This window comes from Hippocampus zosterae, chromosome 9, assembly GCF_025434085.1.
Source record: "Hippocampus zosterae strain Florida chromosome 9, ASM2543408v3, whole genome shotgun sequence".
NCBI classification, from domain to species: Eukaryota; Metazoa; Chordata; class Actinopteri; order Syngnathiformes; family Syngnathidae; genus Hippocampus; species Hippocampus zosterae.
The window spans coordinates 22,060,049-22,081,279 of NC_067459.1; the positions used below are offsets into that span (position 1 = coordinate 22,060,049).

General features: G+C 44.3%; 2 protein-coding genes across 4 annotated transcripts in view; both read left to right on the forward strand.

Moving 5' to 3' along the window:
* LOC127607617 (lipopolysaccharide-binding protein-like) overlaps nucleotides 1-21,231 on the forward strand; it is a 143,784-nt gene that overhangs the window by 18,068 nt on the left and 104,485 nt on the right. The window lies entirely within an intron of this gene.
* The window catches only part of LOC127607596 (contactin-4-like), a 78,349-nt gene that overhangs the window by 5,614 nt on the left and 51,504 nt on the right, over nucleotides 1-21,231 (forward strand). For 2 of the 3 annotated variants that reach the window (XM_052076062.1, XM_052076064.1), the window contains exons 2-5: nucleotides 3,510-3,652; nucleotides 11,085-11,217; nucleotides 12,076-12,251; nucleotides 17,868-17,963. In XM_052076062.1, coding sequence (XP_051932022.1) covers nucleotides 3,598-3,652; nucleotides 11,085-11,217; nucleotides 12,076-12,251; nucleotides 17,868-17,963 — 460 coding nt within the window. In that variant the 5' untranslated portion in view covers nucleotides 3,510-3,597. The remainder of the gene's footprint in view (nucleotides 1-3,509; nucleotides 3,653-11,084; nucleotides 11,218-12,075; nucleotides 12,252-17,867; nucleotides 17,964-21,231) is intronic. The other variant, XM_052076063.1, reaches the window with a different exon arrangement.

Below are 21,231 nucleotides of genomic sequence, written 5' to 3' on the forward strand. Positions count from 1 at the left end.
GTGCTTGCGCTTTTTGTCCTTCACATAATAGTACCATGTCGTCCAGCAGCCCCCATGGTGGGGGGGTGGGGCGTGCGGGGGGGGGGGGGAGTTGGGACTCAGTGTGGAAGGATATCATGTAAATGAGCTGGATAATTGTGATGTCGTAATTCAGAATATATATATTTGAGATTTGGAATATCTTACTGCGCTCCGGGGTCGGAATTAATCTGTGGATGGCATTGCAATGGAAAAGAGACACACTGCATGGAGTAACCTTTTGTCTGTTTACAGCTCAGTTTAACATCAGTTTTCCGAAGGGTTAGGATTTTGAGTGCAGACAAAAATCAATTGCCACTTGCTGTTGGAGAGGTGCTCGTCTACACCTTGACTACTGTTGACCAAGCCGCTGAATCTCACCCAAGCGCAGCTCAAGGTTGAAATGCATTTTTTTTTTTTTTTTGCCCCGCGACACTCCGACATCTCTCCTCGCATGCCTGCACGTCTGTGTGGAGTCGACTTCTCTGTGTGGCAGGCTACAAAAACATACACGGTCCAGCATAAATTGAATTGCCCCATTAAAATTAGTATGATATCAAGATATACATAACTACATGTTAAAAAAAAAAAAGAAATGAACACGGCCTCACCTCAGCTAAGACAGACTTGTGGTGCTTCAGTTGTACTCGTAGCACTCCTAATGTGGCTACACTACGTGGTCAGTGCCCAAATCGTCTCCTGTTTTGGGGAAGTTGAGTCTGGGCATTTGTATCTGTTTTCACATGTTGAGACTCAAAAATAATCAATGAAACTGACCGTTCACATGATCTCTGAATACAATATCACATGGCAAGACAGTCAATGCAGAGGTCCCTTGGGGTGAGTGATATAGGCTGATTTTTAAAGTAGAAAAAAAACTGGTGGAGGAATTTCATTTATTTTAGATCGGTACAATTTTTTTTTTGTTTTTTTACCGGGGTTGTGGGGTCGTGGGAGCTGCTATTTGAGATTTTCGACTCTCCCTGGGCCCCTTCAACCAGCTTTTCTGACGGCAACGTCATTCCCAGGCCAGTCGCGCGAAATAGTCTCTGCAACATGCTCTGTGTCATCTCCTTGGCCTCTTTCCTGTGAGAGCTACCCGGAACACCTCACCCGGAAGGCATCCTAATAAGATGCCCCAGCCACCTCATCTGACTCCTCAAAATACAGACGAGCAGTGGCTCTACTCTAAGCCCCTCTGCGCTTCTCACCTTATCTCTAAGAGACAGCCCAGGCGTCATGCAGCGGAAACTCATTTCGGCCGCTCGTATCTGTGATCTCGTTTATTTGGTCGCGACCCGCAGCTCGTGACTGTTGGGTGAAGGCGAGAACGTAGATCAACCGGTAAATCGAGAGCCGAAGTGGACAGTTGTAGAACACAAGATAATGAGACGGAGCAGCAGTGCAGGTAATTGGACATGAATAAATACAAAGGGGCGGCCTGGTAGTCCAGTGGTTAGCACGTCGGCTTCACGGTGCAGAGGTACCGGGTTCGATTCCAGCTCCGGCCTCCCTGTGTGGAGTTTGCATGTTCTCCCCGGGCCGGAGCACCCCCCGCGACCCTAGTGAGGATCAAGCGGCTCGGAAGATGAATGAATGAATGAATAAATACAAAGGTGATTGTTATATTCAATGCTGTTGTGAATGTGGAGCAAAGGCATGAATTCTAATTCCGTTTAATGAATTGTACATGGGCAAAAGAGAGCAGACATGTCTTTAAAATTCAAATTTGAGGGAGGGAATTAATAGATTGAACGAAAGGATACAGACCAGTTTGAACAAACGCCTTACAGTACAAACCTATTTGCAGTATGAGTATCCCATATTCCAGCCACTATGGGAAGTAATACCATTTCGTCTTTTAAGAAGGTTTCGTAAAGTAACATAGATTATTTCAAAATTCTCGAAAAGGGTTGAATTATTTTCTAGTTTGCGTGCGATTTCCATTTGCCGTGGAACGTTGGAGCAGCAACTCTTTGAGTGAAATGGTTAAGAAATATGAAGTAAAAGCACTTTCACACAGGCTTTGTGTACCACCAACTGTGTACTGTATGTTGCCTGGGATAAAAAAAAACTTCCATCAAAGCAGCACTCGGCTAGATGCAAGGACGAGTCAAATGAATCTGCCTCCTCGCTGCCCATCTTCAAAGCCCTCCTCAAAACTCACTTGTATGCTTTGGCATTCGACTCAGCATGACTTAGATTTGTTCTTGATTTTACTGTTTGGTGCTTTCTACCGCCTTTATTACCGATTTGTCTTACTGTTTATTGTGCATGTTAAGTTGCTCCATGTACAGCACTTTGTATGCAGCGATGGCTGTTTGAAAGTGCTCGAGAAATACTCTTGACTTGACTTGACTTTCACGCGAGTTCTCGAAATGGACGATTCAAAGCGGTTGAGGGTGAAAGTACCTTCTTGCGGAGTTTTAAGGAATAAGAAACATGACCATTTTCTGTCATCCAACATTAAATTTCCAATTTCATTTTGTTTGAATGTTGCCTACGTGAACATACAAGCATTCTCATGGGTTGCATTTGTTATTCCCATCTCGCCATGAAGGTTTCACTCAATGTTTTGTACTGACCGCATGTCTCAAATTAACGTCGGGTGGCAATGTTAAAAGGATTCGTTCACTTACTGACTAGTCATTATTATTCTTGGCCTGGAGCTTGCTGCTTTTATCAGACACACTTTAATATGCGTAAAAAAAGAGAATGCTCTCTAGGAGTAAGTCCCAGCCCTGCACTATTGATGTAGCAAAGACTGACTCTGACAAGCCTCTTAATGATGCATGAAGATAAAAGGCATCTTTTCGAGAGGCGCATGGAGGTCTGAGCTGCAAGGTGCACAATCCATAATTAATGTTTAATGGCACATTCAAATAATTTCTGGTCCTTTTGCAATGTGCTTGACAGTGGTTAGTTTTGATCTCACACTCTGTGTTGTTGTTCGCTCCGGTCAGCCGTATCACGGTGGGAGTAACCATGAAAAAAAATGAAATGACAGTAAGTTGTTTTGTTTTGTTTTAGTCCTATTCACCTGGATAGCGCATGACCAGAAAGGTGACTTGCGAGACGGGCAACGGCGTATTCATACAGTATATGTCCGACTTTTAAGATGCTGACAAGGAAGGCAAACGTGTGACATGAGGGTTTGACGACAGTGTTTTACCCGTCGCGTGAATCTTATTTTGCTTTAAACTTGAACACGAATATGATGCTTCTGTTCTCAATTTGTAAAGGCAAATATTTGTTTTCCAGAGTTACATATTCAACAACGAGAAAGAGAGGGCTTTTCACATTCCATGCACCCCCATCATTGAAACATAACATTGGAAATGTCATTGGTGGTCAGTTACGACTGAACGGAAACATACCAATTGAACATGAATTGAATTCGTGACGGATGATGTCACTTTCCAATTTATAGTTTGATCAATGCAATATGTTGTATATTGTCATCTTGCTCGTGACACCCGTCTATTTTGTGCGCAGGTTGATACGGCGGAAAGGTGGAAATAGGACTCCATATATATTTGTGACTGCATGTGAGACCACCTTGACCCTTTAAAATTGAAGATGATGTTACTATGGAAACTCCTGGTCCTGCAGTCACTCATGGCGAGCCTTGCAGGTAAGGTATCACATTGACAACATTTGATGCACACCGCTGCCTTTGTGAATTGCAAGTCATGCTTTTGTGTATTTGGGTCAGCTGATAAGATTGAAGATGTAATTTCCATTTTGGTTAGTGTGAGTCCACAACAAGTGGCAAAATGGCCGCCCCTTGAGCTGGATAGAAATGGGTGGATTTTGTTGCTGAACTCCCCAAACGCAAAATGAATCAGAATGCAGTATTTCGACGAGTGAAGGCGCATAAACACAATTTTCAAGAACATTTGGGGTTAACTTACCCTCATGCTAAAGAGCATTACTCAACAAATCCCCTCAGCACACTTTAGCTGGAATCACGTGAGCCCATTTTACAAAACCAACTGCAACTCAACCACAAACTTGCCCCGGGAATCTTGATGGAAAGTAAACACCAAGTCATTTTCACGGGATATTTATGAGTAGAGTTTACCTAAAATATTCAGGCACTGATGAGAATCGAGGTACTGTCTTAAGATATGTAGTAGAGAACAAAAGTGATGAAGATTGCTCCTGGACTCAATTTCGGTATCCTCCCCGACATTTAATTGGACCGAGATTTCATGGAAATGGCTCTGTGAGCAGCATAGCAGATTTAAACACTGGCTGGGAGAGCACTAATGATGAGACACAGTGGATAGCCGGCCGGGGCAATTGTGCAGCCGTTTAGCCGTGTGTCACTCCAACACTGGACACACTGAGCGGGTCACAGTCTGCCTCTAGCAGGGGAAAAGTCGACACAATTTCGAGCCTGCCGTCATCACAAATAAGAAAAGAAGACAAACTGATACGTTTTCATGTAAACACAATCAAGGAGGAAACATTTTCACAGATGATACATTTAAAGAGTTCATTGAGGTCATGATAATCTTGTTCTTGTGGATATACAGGGCATGCGTGTCGTCTCACACAACAGCAACGCTGCTGAATTTTGCTAGAAGTGCAATCAAAAATGATGCGCTCATGATGTGTGTCTGTATCACTGCCCACGAAGGGCGTTTCTTAGGTCGACATTCATGTCAGATGGCCTTGTATGTCAAGGTCTCTTCTCATGGCGCTGCCCTGAGCTCTCCAGGCCAGTTCACACTGACAGGGTGAGCAGCCTGGAGTGAGCCTGCAAGTGTGAGGTCACCTGACAGTCGCCAGTCGGACAGACCCCGTGGCCACAATGCCGCAAGGCTTTGAAGTAGCCCATCTGTCCCACTACGTACTCAGTGTAAATATGCAGTACAGGTCAGGATGGAAATCTATAAACTATTCTTTGCCACTGCAAGGGGCCCATTTCTCCTTCCTGAAATCCACCATCAACTTCTTCTTCTTCTTCTTCACAAAGGTTGTCATCTTTGCACCAGATGTTCTCCCTCCCTGTGTCCTCAGACTCATTGTTGTTGCTGATGTCTCCCACTACCGCTGTGTCGGTCATCACTATATGACACCTCCAGAATTTCGCACAGCAGTCACAGGTCAATACAGTAGTGTGAACAGCAGGGGGCTCGGCACATAGCCTTGAAGAAGCCAGTGCAGAAGATAATGGAGGATGACACTGTGTTGTGGGTCCGGACAATCTGCGGTCTGTTGTTCAGAAAGTCAAGGCGCCCGGTTCCCCAGGAAAGGACTTTCAGACCAGGTTCTGTGTGGTGATGGTTTTGAAGGCATAGAAGAAATCGAGGAAGAGGAGGTGGAAATATGAAGATGAAGTTCCTGCTTTCCAGGTGGGTGAGGGCAGTATATCTCACTAATGAGTTGGAATCATTCTTCCCGTAGGCCTACTGGTGAGGGTCCGCAGTGATGTCGATTGAGTTTTTGATCTATGCTGTGGAGGTCTTGGGTACAGGGATGATGAAGGCAGCCTGTAGGTAGGTTGGGACAGATGCTAGTTGGAGCGTGATTAAAATGTCTGTTAGCATCTCGGTCAACTCGTGGCCACAGCCCCTCAGTGAGCGCCTCGGGATAATGTCAGGCCGTGTGATTTTTCAGGGGTTAATCCACTGCCGGATTCTCCTCACGTCTGTAGGGAATAAGCCGAGTGGCATGTCATCGGGTGGTCGTGTAAGTCTGACGTAGGGTGTGTTGGGAAGCGAGCAAAAACCTGGTTGATCTTGATTGCAATCACTATCAAGTTACACTATTCTATACATTATGCACATGTTGCTCACCGCTATCCGGAAACATCTTTTGCATTTATCATGTAACTAGCTGGTTCGCCGCCCTCCGGGCGGCTCATCAGCTAGTTCCTGCGGAAGGCTGGTAAGGTGGGCCTTCGGCCCACAAAAGTGTTGTTGCTTGGTTCAACTTTTTGTTCATCTTCATTGCTTATCGCGAAAATAAAGAGATGTTTAGCTCTACTAAATAACTAACAATTTCATTGCAATGCTTGTGGGTAGACAACATTTTTTCGCTAAGATGCCCGCGCGATCGTAGTGAGCCACTGCCTGAGCGGCGCAGTGGCGGCGCGGTGAAGTAGGTACGTTTTGAAAAGGGACAGACGGAAGGACAGACCGCGTGCGGGACGACGCGCAATATATATATAGATGATCAATACAATGATGATGACATCAATGGTGTCATAATTACATCAAATGGTTTATGACGGTGTTTTATTCCTATGATGGTGATGGAAGGTCAATGAACATTTGCAAAAAGCACTTGTTGGTCATTAAAAAAAAAACGTGAGTACGGCGGTAACTGATTATTCTTGCATCGTTGTGCAAACAAGTTCATTTGTTTCACAGTAATGTGGCTCGTTGCTGCTATTGCAAACTAAGAATTGCTCGTGCTGTCAAATATCAATTGAGCATTTGTTGCCACTCATGAAATACCCGCATAAAACTACAGCGGCATATCATTCATTCCACTCTTCACCATCTCAACCTTTTTCCACATTTAATTTTAATACTTTAACTTTGAAAGTTGAAATCTGCTTGGTTGGCAGCATTAGTAAGAGCTTGGGTTTAGTTCCTCAAATTGAAGAGCATGTCTGGACATCTTAAGGTGCACTCACCTGTTCTTCCTCAGGAGAAGCAATTATGTCAGGGAGAGTGGGGGCTAAGAGACATCCCCAGATGGGCTTGTAGTCGAGCCCCGGCTAATTGGCAGTGTTAGGGATTCGGAGCAGGTTCAGGAGAAAGATCTCGCCGCTTGCTTTTTTCCACCGGCCCCACATCTTTATTTATCTTTGTTTTGCTTTGTCAACACCTCCCTTTCATATGCATATGGAAAACATGTTTTATTCATCGCTTCTCTGAATCAAATCAAGTCGAAAATACCTTGTTGTTGTGCACGAGCAACACAGGCAGTCATGTACATGCGCGTATGTCGTCTGAAATTTCAAGCTCCTTTTATGACGTTGCCCCTCTCCGTCCCACTCTCTTTGCCACATCCAAGAAATCAATGATTAATTTGAATAACAGACTGTGTGTGCACATGAACCAGGATTGTATATACAAAACACATTTATGAAACCGTTTGAAATAATATATGAAGACAGTCAAGGAGGGGACGGGTGGAATCTTAAATTACATGTTTCATTTTTCAAATCAGAGCAGTGGCTCCATATTCAGTAATATATTCAAGTTTAACTTCACTGTTAGATGACATCATTCCATTTTAGTAATAGGGATGATAAATCTGTTTTCATATATCCGTTGTTCCTCGTACGATTTTTAGGTGAACTGTAGTCCAAGTTTTGATCAGTGGTAAGGTACATTGTTAAATGGTTGCCAATCAATCACGAGGCAATCATAGCGCCATGACATTCATCTTGTCTTTTTATTTTTTGAATTTGGTTAAGGTTTCTTTTTTTTTCCCAGAAAATTCTTTTTTTTTTTTTTTTTAGTGAAGAGAAAATCTCTTTTCTAGTTGACAGTTTCGGCTGTCACTTCACCCTTCGTCGGAGCAGTCAATGCTTCATTGTGACGTATCTTAACAACAGCTGACCGGCTCGTGAAACCTTCAAAATGTTCAAAAGGCTGTTGACTAAAAATTACCTCACAGTTGTTCCGGGTTCAGGTAACAAACAATCGCAGCACAAGTAGCAAAATGCCCCCCCCCCCCCCCAGATGAAAAAAAACCTGGTGGATTTTACTGCTTAACTCATATTCATATTAATCAGAATGCCGTATTTAGACTAGTAGGCCTCCATCGAATTTATTGTACAGAAAATATTGCCGTACAAAGAGAGACACCGTTTTATTACCTGGCTTCACACCAGTGCTGAAGTCTCGTGTTGCATCAGTGGTGTTGCATCAGATGTGCTCAGACTTGTACACGTGTCGCATGTCTGGGGAGTTTTTAGGAGAGGCAAAATAACAAGGTGACGTTCAAAATGATTGTCATTAGAGGGTGATGAAACAATCAACTCCCCGTTTATTTCTGTCCTAACTTGACTCCTCACATATATTGCACGAGTGAACCCTTAACACGGGTTCCATGATGGCTCTGCAATCTGTACAGGAAGGTTTGTCAATAATGGACACTTCATATAAAGCACGCACAATAAGGTTCGCAGAAGTAAACTGGTGGTGGGCGAGTCATTACTTTTCCAAACAGACAGAAGGTCCTGAACCACTTTTTTTCTTTAATAATATTTGATCTTTTTTTTTTTTTTACTGCTAATGGATAATTTGTGTTGGAAACACCAAAGGACGCCCTTTTTAAAGGCAGTCCCTTTGGTCAAAATTGCCATCCACAAGAGACAGTTGGATTTCTCATGAATATGCAAATTACCTTTGCTGCAATTGGATTACTGTTCTGCTCAATATTAATACATGGAGCAGTTCGGGACAAATGTAATTTAAGATTAGCTCTTACACTTATGACTAAATTTACACGAGTGGATTTCTTGTTCTTATACGCTAAAACAGCTGTCACACGCACTGCTCTCATATGTAAGCATTCTCACTCACTACTTTCTGTAACACCCTCATGAGTGAAAACACTTTCAAAGACACAAGTGAAATCAAACACACGACTACGAGCTCGTATCTAAATTTGACGTGAGCTCTTTCATGACTACACGTTGGCTACATATTGACCGTCTCTCTGCCATTTCCCTCCGGACAGTCATCGCACATGATGTAATGTTCATGTTGTATAATAGCAAAACATTGTAACTTGCCTTTCGTCAGAAGAAAGCATGCATCAAATGAACCCAAATGAAGCAAGTATTGGGCCCAAAAATCGGCCCGGGAATATTCTCAACGAGGGTGGGAGGTGTGATGTGTGTACAGCAGCCGTCACGCGGCAAAATGTATTCGTCGATGAGGGGTGGAGGGGCGGGGCTTTGCGGACAGCATCCGTTTTTGTCAATGCGAGGAGGGTTGGAAGGTTCAACCTGGGTACCCGTCAGTCGTCATCAGTCCGAGTTTTTTTTTTCAAGCCGAACAAAACTGCAATTGTCTGTCTGTCAGTTCGTCATGTTATTTTGACCATGCTTTCGTCGGTAAATTTCATCGGTTCGCCAGTGCGTCATGCAGCCTGTGAGTCTGCCCAGACACAAACATAACTGACATCCATTTCACAGATACTAGTGGCTGCCTGTAGCTGTTTTAACTCCTGCAACGTCCAAAAGCTTTAATTTAATTACATTTAAAATGGCTTACCTGGATCAGAATCCATCTCTGTGGCCATGGGGAAAATCTAATCCAAGTATCTTGCAAATCTACTCCTGTCTTTAAATGCTTGTCCTCTGCTTCTACTTCTTCGGTTGTTTTTTTCTTGGCAGATTACAGATCTTTGCTGCACAGCACCCCCTGCTGTACACAAAGAGCAAAGCGTTTCCCTATGTAGTCGATGGCAGCAAACCTGCTCGTATTCCATTCAGCCCTGCGAAAAAACACACGAGACAGTCTTGAATATCAATAATTTCACCAAAATGTAACAGAAAACCCGAACAACGGATTTATATGCAAATACATGCTCATACATAAAATATTAGACTCAACCAAAGGTCATAGATTTGTGTTTTCATCGCAAAGTGCACTACCGGACTGCAACAAATAGCTGTGGATGATACCGTTCCCTGAGAACGGCAATCAATTCAATTCAGATTCATACTCTGAGGGTGTGTTAGATCAGAATGAGCCTCAAATGTTAAATGAAGCACCCGTCAGTGCATATGCATGTTGTCATGCATCAACATGAATAAAGAAATTGGACGGAATGAATTAAAATGAAAATGAAATGCAAGAAAGTCCCAAAGCTATTGAAGCGAATGATGTATAGCTCAAAGCTTCTTTTCATTTCCTTGCACAGCGTTCACCATGTTTGAGAGAGAGAAAAAAAAACAGCAAGATAAGTAGCAATATATTCCCTATGGCATTAACCTGTTGAGTTGAGCTCACTTTGTTCCCCCTCAGAGGAATCTGCAAATGAGCAATGTTTTTACAGTGAGGGGGGGGAAAAAAAGAATAGCCCGTCGCAAGTGTGTGTGTGTCGTCCATCGGGAAGCCTGGTTGAGGTGCAGGGTGGAGGGCTGGCCTACTCTGACCTACTTTCTACCATGAGAATCAAGTCGGCTAGTACATGTCTATATATTTCATATATTCATTCATTCATTCATTCATCTTCCTAACCGCTTGATCCTCACTAGGGTCGCGGGGGGTGCTGGAGCCCATCCCAGCCGTCTCCGGGCAGTAGGCGGGGGACACCCTGAATCGGTTGCCAGCCAATCGCAGGGCACACAGAGACGAACAACCATTCACACTCACACTCACACCTAGGGACAATTTAGAGTGTTCAATCAGCCTGCCACGCATGTTTTTGGAATGTGGGAGGAAACCGGAGCACCCGGAGAAAACCCACACAGGCCCGGGGAGAACATGCAAACTCCACACAGGGAGGTCGGAGCTGGAATCGAACCCGGTACCTCTGCACCGTGAAGCCGACGTGCTAACCACTGGACTACCGGGCCGCCCTATTTCATATATATACCTGTTTAATACTGTCTATATATATGCTGCATACACTTCCAACACTGGACCATTTCCCCCTAAAGTTATATTTCGGTGTGTAAAAACTCAATAGCAACTCACCCTAGTGATATGAAGCATTAATTTTAAATATGGTGCTGATCGTTGTACTTATTTCCTAAAGTTATAGCACCTGTAGATACATCGTAGAACAAATCATACTTGAGAGACTTTCCATCTCATTTGTTGTAGCAATCACAGAGGTTAACATGCCACGACACGCTATAAAAAAATGTCACGTCACTTGGTCAGGAGAAGGAGAAATGCCGTTTCTTTCAGGGATCATACGAATATAAGATTGGGTTTTGTCGGTGGCAAGGGCTTGCTTTCTGGAGAGTCCACTGACAATAAAAGAATGAACATGGTCTTGCAAGTCAAAAGACAAAAACATCCGAAACCTGTTTAGAACCATTTGTGTTTGTAATACGATGACTTTTTGTCTCCCAGTGTGCACCGTCCTCCAGAGTCCGGTCTTCACCAAACAGCCTGGTAGCATCGTGTACCCTGTGGAATCGATGGAGAAGAGCAGAGAGGTGGTTTTCAGCTGTGAAGCTCAGGCAAGCCCACCTCCGGTGTATCGGTGAGTGGCGGTGACGTACTAAGCACCGTGGACACTCGGGTCGATGGCATGGTTATGATGCCCCCTGGAAATAACCCCCCAAAAAACAAAAACGTAGTTCCATGGACGGAATGACCACCTCTGATAAGTTGGGCATTGACAAATGAATAATATCACATAAATACGTTGTTTCTTGGCTAATAACTTAGCATGAATATACATCTTTGCACTCTCAGCAGGCTACTTCATAGCATCGACTGGATAATATCATTGTTTCATAGTTGTTTGGTTGTTTTGGGGAGGGGGGGGCAAAATAATATTAGTCATTTTCCTTTCTTTGATGAATACAAATGATGGCATGAGTCTCAACAAAATGAACAGCCTGCCCATCATTTAAAGCCTCATAAGCCAGATGGTGTTGTATTTATGCCACTGTGTGCACGGTCTGTTGCATGATTACATAAAGCATGTGCCTTAAAGTGGAGCTGCTGTTGTTGCCTGCTTGCCCGCATTAATCTCTGTAAATAGTTATTAAATAACGCACTTTACACCGGTTGACATATTCATAATGTTGCGAGGCAGCGACCTGCGTAAATTATTTCTTTCCTACACTGCTTTGAAGTGAATCTGGGTTGTCATTGACAAAAGTAGTGTGTCAGACGTGTAATGTATGTGGATGAATACATTGAAAAGAGCGTGGAGACAAAAATGGTCAACCTTACGTGTGTTTAAATTATGGTCCATCATATACTCTGATGATTCTTACTAATATGAAATTTGGAAAGGCTTGTTGTGGTTCAGACAAGCAGCATTTGATGAATACATGTGATGAAGTTCATGTCATTTAAATTTTTTATTTATTGTATTTTCTGTTTTTAGATGGAAACTTAATGGCACAGAACTCAAACCCAAATCTGGATCTCACTTCAGTTTATCTGGAGGCAACCTCAGAATCAGCCATCTGAACAAAGACCAAGATGCCGGAACCTATCAGTGCCTCGCCTCCAACGCTTTCGGGACCATCGTCAGTCGAGAGGCCAGTCTACAATTTGCATGTGAGTCTCAAATGCTAGTTTCGGAGCACCCGATCGACAAAGAAATACAGCCAACCGTACCGTACTCAAAGTGGGTTCGCATCAACATTAAAATCGTTTAACTACGAGCGCCACATATGTCGCCGAGCTCATTTTGACACCTGCTCGGGGCCCATCATTTTACCTCACCTCATATAACAACTATAATTATAGAGCACTTTCAAACTTCAATCACTGCACACAAAGTGCTGTACATGGAGCATGTAAAAATAAATCCGTCTACTCAACTAGAGCTGGGCAGTGACAAACATAAAGATGTGTGTGGGTGTGGGTGTGGGTGTAAAATGTCATGTTGGACATTCAGGACCTTTTGCTTCATCCATCCATCCATCCATCCATCTTCTACCGCTTATCCGGGGCCGGGTCGCGGGGGCAACAGCTTTAGCAGGGAAGCCCAGACTTCCCTCTCCCTAGCTACTTCTTCCAGCTCTCCCCGGGGGATCCCGAGGCGTTCCCAGGCCAGCTGGGTGACATAGTCTCTCCAGCGTGTCCTGGATCTTCCTCGGGGTCTCCTCCCGGTGGGACATGCCCGGAACACCTCACCAGGGAGGCGTTCAGGAGGCATCCGAATCAGATGCCCAAGCCACCTCATCTGGCTCCTCTCGATGTGGAGGAGAAGCGGCTCGACTTGGAGTCCCTCCCGGATGACCGAGCTTCTCACCTTATCTCTAAGGGAGAGCCCGGACACCCTGCGGAGAAAACTCATTTCGGCCGCTTGTATCCGGGATCTCGTTCTTTCGGTCACGAGCTATGGGTCGTGACCATAGATGAGAGTTGGAACGTTTGCTTCATGTACAAGAAAATATATTCAGTATATCAAAATTATGGTGGTGGGATTCAGAAGGCTACAAGTACATTTTATTCTGTTATTGATAAGATAAGATAAGATAAGATAAGATAAGATAAGATAAGATAAGATAAGATATCCTTTAATTGTCCCACAATGGGGAAATTTACAGCCTCCAGCAGCAAGAATGTATGTAGAAAGAAGAAGAGAAAAAAAAACAACAACAAACATCTTTCAATTAAATACAATATGAACACAAATGGATAAATCGCAGTACTATTTACAATTTACCTTCACATCATTTAATTATTATTATTATTATGATTGTTATTTTTTATTCATCAGCCTGACAGCAGTCGGTAGGAACGAGCGTCGGTATCTCTCCTTCTTGCATCCTTCTTGATGGCTTTTGAAGCTAAACCGTACGATAACAGTTGCCATCCGCCGATCCGAGAATCTACTTTGCACTGTATGAATCCACAAACTTTCCGTTTGTATGAGTAAGTGGCGTAGCACTTTACATAATCAGCCACTGCGATCAATTGACATACTAATCAAGGGCAGCAAGTATCGAGCGGCGAGCGCCCATCATTTATCCGAGCCTCAGGAGGTAGACGGCCACAACCCTTGTGAGTAGCATCATCCATCAAAAGTTGGTGGCACGGAGAAGAAGAGGGCAAAGTATTTGGAAGCCGGCCAATTTCAAAGAATCACCTTGGAACCTGCGCGCTTGCACGTGGAATATCATTGTCTTCTGCTGAAAAAAAAAAGAACGTTTTACACACACACACGCCGCATTTGACTCTTTCAAACAATCGACGGCAGAGCAATTTCACACAGTCTGGTCATGATGATCGCTTCCCTGACCGGGGTTGAAGTTGTGTTTGGCCCGTCAGTATTGCTTTTGAAGTACAGCGCCGTTCCCAAAACATCGCGGCTTGAATGAAACCTCTCCTGTTCGGTGGTGTGAAAATCGCTTTGGACTTCACACCAGGAAGGCCTTTTGCAACAATTAGTCACCAGCAACAAGATTAAGACTGCTCTGATGTCTAATTAAAGGGGATGCCTCACAGCCTGACCCAAAGGACTATTTTAGAAGGCAAAGCATGTGCTCCCAAAAGCACTTTGCTCTCCTGAATACGCAAGTAATGCTCACAGTAACTCATCTGGAGCTCCGACACCACACCGTTTAAAAAAAAAAAGATCACGTTTTGTTTTTTTCCTTCTTCATAAACCCGCCGAGAGAGAAAATAGACTTTGTTCATGTTGCTATTTTGTATAGATGTTGTATTGTGAGGGCAAGACACCCCCCAGCCCCCCCCCCCCCCCCCCCCCCCCCCCCGATTCAAGATGAAATCCTCTCGAACTTGTCTTTACAAATGACAAAGAAACAGTCACGGAACGTCATTGTACCACAGTGGCTCTTACAATTATGATCGAGAACAGGATGACAAAACAACAAAATCAGGTCAAATATCCCTCCATCCATTTTCAAAACCGCTTATCCTGAACAGGGTCGCGGGGCGCTGCTGGAGCCTATCCCACTGTGGGCGGAAAGTCGATGACACATTCTGTCTATCCATCGTTATCTCAAGGGATTTTCCGCACGAGGGTCGCGCGCCAAAGTTAGAAAATTTTTCAAAATCTTCTTTGGGGAATGAAGCATCGCAACACTTGATTGTAATCGTTAAAAACATCAATCAAAATTTCATGTCGTCGACCGTTTTGAGCGCTCACTCGTATCCTGGTCCACTTAATTTTTTTTTTTTTACATGGAGGCTAATTTTTAAAGATTCTTATTCTGGATAAATGGTGAATGATTTTTTGTAGTTTAACAGCTCTGCAATTGGTCATCCGTCGATAAGTGCTTATTTTCTCTTTTTATATTCATATTTGCTCTTTAAACAAGCAAAAATAATCACCTTTAGTTCGGCGTAATACCAGATTTTTCCATACAGTATTCAAGAGCTTATTCTCAGTCTAAAATATTCGATCGCTGCAGCCCTACGTTTAACGCCCCTGTTACGTTGGCATTTTTTTTTTTAATCAAATCTGTGCTTAGACCCCCTGGGAGTAACCGGCAAAGAAAGAATAGTTCCTCCAAATTAAAGACGTGCTCCTGAAATGAAGTTCTTGAAATATTTGTATCATCTCCAGGGAGGAGTGCTTTTGCAGGGGGGGGGGGGGGGGGTCTCCTTTTACTATAAAGGATGGCATGACACGGTAGTGTATTAGCGGCTGCCCTTTAAATTATCCGCCTGAATGTTCTGCTTTCAGTCATGCGCTGCAGTTAATTAAAGTAAACCAAGGAAAATAATGAAGACACATGACACTGGCCCATACGTGTCCGCCAGTGCCTCTGACTACGCAGCTGAAGGCTGCTAAGGTCAGAGCCCGACAATTGATGCAACTGTCGTGCGCTCGTTGTGGAAGCCAGCCATCACAATCAACAGCGTCTGCATGGACTCTCCCACTGGCGCTGGCTCCCAAACATGGCGGCCGCAATATCAGTGGCCTCGTCTACAAATGGCCAGACCTCAGAGTTTTCATCTGAGCGGACCATAATTCACCTGTTATTGTCATCATTTTTTTGCTTGTCTGATAATTGGAAACGACAGAGGGCACGTATCGACTTCTTCCGGGAGGAATACTAAGTAGAGGGCCTGTCGTCTTCGTCAATGCTTGTCATGTCATTTATTAGCAAGCAGACGTAGACACTTGCTTCGACAGACTAATACAGATTGATTGGCACGATGCAGTGAGAGCTCGAGGGCGAGATTCTCTATCTATCTATCTATCTATCTATCTATCTATCTATCTATCTATCTATCTATCTATCTATCTATCTATCTATCTATCTATCTATCTATCTATCTATCTATCTATCTATCTATCTATCTATCTATCTATCTAGCTAGCTAGCTAGCTAGATATCTAGCTATATATCTAGCTAGCTAGCTAGCTAAGTAGCTATCTATCTAGCTATCTATTTAGCTATATATTGTATATATAAAAACACCTTTAGGGCAACCAGATTTTTCCCACGAAATAGTGAAAAGGTCTTTGTTACAATGAACCGCTGGGAAGCTACTTGCCGCCGCGACCTTGCTTATGAACAAAATGTACAACGTGGGATTCCCCTCCGTTGCTGAGCAGCACCACTGATGGACTCATTGTCTCCCAGACCAAGTTCAGCCGAGAGAGAGTACGAATTGGCAGTCAACCATTTTGATCATCATCCGTAACGGCAACAAAACCGTGGCAGAATTTGAGGCCGACAGATTAACCGTTTTGTTCATACTACATCGACGTATTTTTCATCGACATGATTATACTGTATTACATGTTCTTGTTTTTGCATCTAAATATGTTCATATTGTATTACACATCGTTGTTGGCGGCCAATGGCGGCCCAGTAGTCCAGTGGTTAGCACGTCGGCTTCACAGTGCAGAGGTACCGGGTTCGATTCCAGCTGCGGCCTCCCTGTGTGGAGTTTGCATGTTCTCCCCGGGCCTGCGTGGGTTTTCTCCGGGTGCTCCGGTTTCCTCCCACATTCCAAAAAAACATGCGTGGCAGGCTGATTGAACACTCTAAATTGTCCCTAGGTGTGAGTGTGAGTGCGAATGGTTGTTTGTTTCTGTGTGCCCTGCGATTGGCTGGCAACCGATTCAGGGTGCCCCCCGCCTACTGCCCGAAGACAGCTGGGATAGGCTCCAGCACCCCCCCGCGAGTGAGGATCAAGCGGCTCGGAAGATGAATGAATGAATGTTGGCGCCCATTTTATTGGAAAGGGTTTCAATTAACCATATATGTATACATACATGCACAGAGAATTAGAGAGAGCAAGAGAGTGATGCATCTACATCTAAAATGTGATCATCAACCTAATCTGGAACATAATTTGTCATGTCAGACACGGTTAGCAGTAACTGATACTAATGTGTTCCGATGGGACATCACTTTTACTTGTTGCAAGGCCATTAATCATTGTGAGGCACTTTCTTCATGGAAAGTCAACGGATTAGAAATAGGTTTGGGTTTGAAAACTGCCAGTTGTTTCTTTTTACAAAACTTCGGGCCATTTGTTCTTCTGTGCCAACCAGTAAAAGTGGGATGATGTCTGTTCCGAATGCATCCGGGAAAAATCAGTTTTCCGTTCACACACCTGACAAATCCCCAAGCTTTGATGTTGGCCCCCCAAATCGCCCCAAAAACTCTTGTTTTGCGAGTCGATGTCGCTTGTGGTTGTCCACTTTATTTCGGGAGGCTTTTATCTAACCTTCTATCAGGCCTTGAGATGAAAGCAAGCGGTGCCGATACTCCAAAAGTGTGCGCTTGTTTGGCGTTGGAACACAATGTCTCATCGAGATTCTCAAAATGTGCGCCACTTGAAGCTTTTGTTTGAGTGAGACGCGAGAGGGAAATGGTGAGCGAAAACATCTCATGAACTTCAAATGTTAGAGGTGAAAAAAAACAGATGAACACCTGAATCATACTGTTTGCACTCAAGCAAGACATTCTCGCCAAAACAAGCATGAAGAAGGGAACATTGTGAAAGCTGAACAACAAATTGAAGTTGTATTTCCAGACAAACTAATAATAGTCATCTTCCAAGTTGTATCTACAAAATTAATACAATGCTCTGAAATGAAAGTCGCTGATCTCTTGTCTCCTATCCGGCAAGCAAAAATGTTTTGTGTCGAGTGTAAAAATTAAGGGAAGCATTCGTCACTGTTCTGATACTTTTCGAAAGTCCCTTATGTTTAATTCTTTTTTGTGTCCTTTTCAGACCTGGAAAACTTCAAAACCCACAGAAGAAGTTCCGTTTCAGTCCGAGAAGGTCAAGGAGTGGTTCTGTTATGCGGCCCTCCGCCACATTCTGGAGGTAAAATTCAATGTTGTGGTGTTTGATTTAGCCAAACTTAGCAAAAGTGTTCTTCCCCAGCTCTGAGTTCACATTTCACGGTAACTATATTTCACGGTAACTATATCGCTCAATAGTTACAGAATTCTTCATGATGCTTTATTTTCTTTAATCAACAGAGGCGACAACTGCACTTTCTCACAATGTTGCGCTAACTGACATGGAAATATTTTCCTCCAAATTCCCCACTCACCGCCATTTTCAAAGTCCTCATTGCATTTCCCTCACATCCCACTGAATGAGTGGCACATTCAAGGGAAACCTCTGCGCATCCCTGTTCAGGACCATCTGTTTTCAGACCTTCCCGTCGTGGTGGCAAGCCCAAGGCTCTCGTGGCTTCCCACCCGCCAGAAGGGAGGTCTCAGAGGACACATTATGCATGGCAGACAGCCGCCCTGGCCTCTGGATGGAGCATGTGCCCATCCATGCGGCAGGGACATGTTCGGACAGAAGAAAGAGATGGAAAACGAGTGGGGATGGTGACAGAGTGCCACCCATTTCAAGGGAATTCAAATGTGTTGCCTGCTCAGCGCAGGAAGTCACATCTGCTCTACGGCCTTATTCGCCATCTTGTACGAATGTGTGTGAATGGAATAGCCAAGTCCTCGTTTCGTCTTGTTTCTCCATTTCTGCCGAGTTGCTCTTGATAGAAATGAAAGCAAGGCTTTGTTCTGCATTGTGGCCTTTTTGAGCCTCTAAACCAGGGGGGGGCGGCCCGGTAGTCCAGTGGTTAGCACGTCGGCTTCACAGTGCAGAGGTACCGGAGTTCGATTTCGAGTTCGATTCCAGCTCCGGCCTCCCTGTGTGGAGTTTGCATGTTCTCCCGGGCCTGCGTGGGTTTTCTCCGGGTGCTCCGGTTTCCTCCCACATTCCCAAAACATGCGTGGCAGGCTAATTGAACACTTTAAATTGTCCCTAGGTCTTAGTGTGAGCGTGGATGGTTGTTCGTCTCTGTGTGCCCTGCGATTGGCTGGCAACCGATTCAGGGTGTCCCCCGCCTACTGCCCGGAGACAGCTGGGATAGGCTCCAGCACCCCCCGCGACTCTAGTGAGGATCAAGTGGTTCGGAAGATGAATGAATGAATGAAACCAGGGGGGTTGCCCTAGTCCCGCCACCCTCCTATCCGGCCTCCGACACTCAACCCTCATTCAAACAATCAGCTCATCAGCACGCTTTGTAGAAGCTTGATTACGATACTGATCATTTGAATCGGCTATGTTGGAGGCGGGACATGTTTGTCACATGCTGAGCAGTGGCCCTTGAGCACGGGAAAAAAAAAAAACATTAGTGCTTTGAGACGCCATCACTCCCACGAGCGACTTTGCTCCGTTGCATTTTATTTTTATAAGGACCGTCCGTATATTGTGCTTTACGATTACTTATACATTGAATCGACCAAATGAAAATAGTTTCATTGCAGCCTTGACCATTCTTGACTAATCAGCAGTAGAACATTGCTGAGTTTTATGAAATTTGGCCTCTTGGCCCAATATCCGCAGAAAATGAGCTTGATGTGGGCGGGGGGGGGGGGGGGCGTTGCAACGATATAACAAGCAGGCGAGGGACTTTGATGCTCATATTTTATTGCTGATGACAAAACAATAACCTAGTTACAAGCGGTGAATTTACCCCTTTTGTCATCCATAAAATGCATAGAGCAATAAGTTCCACTCATCATTACACAACGTATACCATTGTAACCCTGCCGCCCCCCGCCCTCCCCCGACCCCCAACCCAAGGATTATTCATTTTGATTATCAAATGACATATTTTATCAATCCGTCCCAATCCCTTTTCAGTCATATTCCCATGCCTTTCCCGATGTAAAAATATCACATCACTGTCACTCCAAACACCCCCCACCCAACCCCCCACAGCGCTTTTGGAAGCTTTTCAGTTTTGACATCATCCAGCACAGTTCTCATGGTGACAGGCAGCCGGCAACAGGATAGCGCCATGACATGGGAGATGCTGAATTTCCAGGGAGTGACACTCTGTTGATTAGAGTTCCTAATCATGTATGAAAAGGTCACAGAAGAGTCTGAGTGGGGGCGCGAACGCATTTCCCCGAGGGGGGACGTTTGATTGACAGCCCTCCTAAATCTCCTTTAAAGCCTATTTTAAGTTTACACTTCACTGTGGCACTCTTTTTGCGTGTGGGGTATGACAGGCAAAGTGATGGGGTTGAAAACATACAAAGCGCTTCTTCTCTGCTTCGTGAAAGGAAGGAGAAAAAAAAAAAGGGGAAAGTATCACCTGTTTCATTCTGGCGGTGACACCGTACACACGTGTGGATCCAACTTGCTGGGCTTCAATCTCATGTAATTTCCTCAGGCTGTCTGTGCATCGAGAGAAAGAAATCCTCGAGGGCCCCCGTGGATGTTCCATCCCAGAAGACTTGTGCCTGCGCTGCACGTTTGAAAATAGCAACGGCACCTTGACGGCTTTGAACACATAAAATAACCTTCCAAATGTACTGCGGCTCGAGGAGGCAGTTTTCTCTGCGAGATTCCACTTTAAGTCAATATTACAAACTGGAGAAATTGTGTTGGCATCATTCAGCTATTCTATGAATTACGATAGGATTCCCCGCAGATAGACCGTGTATTTAAAGATAAAAAAATGCCAGTACAGTGCACTCCGCTTAATAGAACACCATTGGGCCGAAGCGCTTCTGTTCTACTAAGCAGAGTTTCTATTAACCGGAGACACTTTATTAGGTACACCTTCAGACACGTCGACGACCAAGTTATGCACGCAGAAAAACCCCTGCTGACGAGTTAGAAGAGATATTTCGACTGTGGACGTCCATATCTTTAATCAAACAACAAAACAACAACTTTAATCAACTTCAGTCAAACATCTCAAATCACGAGAAAAATTTCGTTACTTTTGTCTGGAAACAGGAGTCCGTAATTTTGCGGTTGACTTCCCTCTCAATGCGCTGGATAAGAGGGAAGTCCTGGAAACCGCGGGCGTACCTTCTGAGAATCCGGCAATGCATCGTATCGTCTGAGTATGTCCTTCTTATCCGCAGGTGATAGCCCTCGTCTCTTGAATGAAGTTGAAGCCATTGTGACGTGCGTGTGTCTATGTGTGGAGTGACGCGTGCTACCTGTTACTGTATACGGCTAGAACTACCGCGTTTTCTCGCGATAGTGGTACAGTATCGCGATAGCTACACTTCGAAAACCACTAGTTTACAATGTTCATTGCTTACGGCCTGTT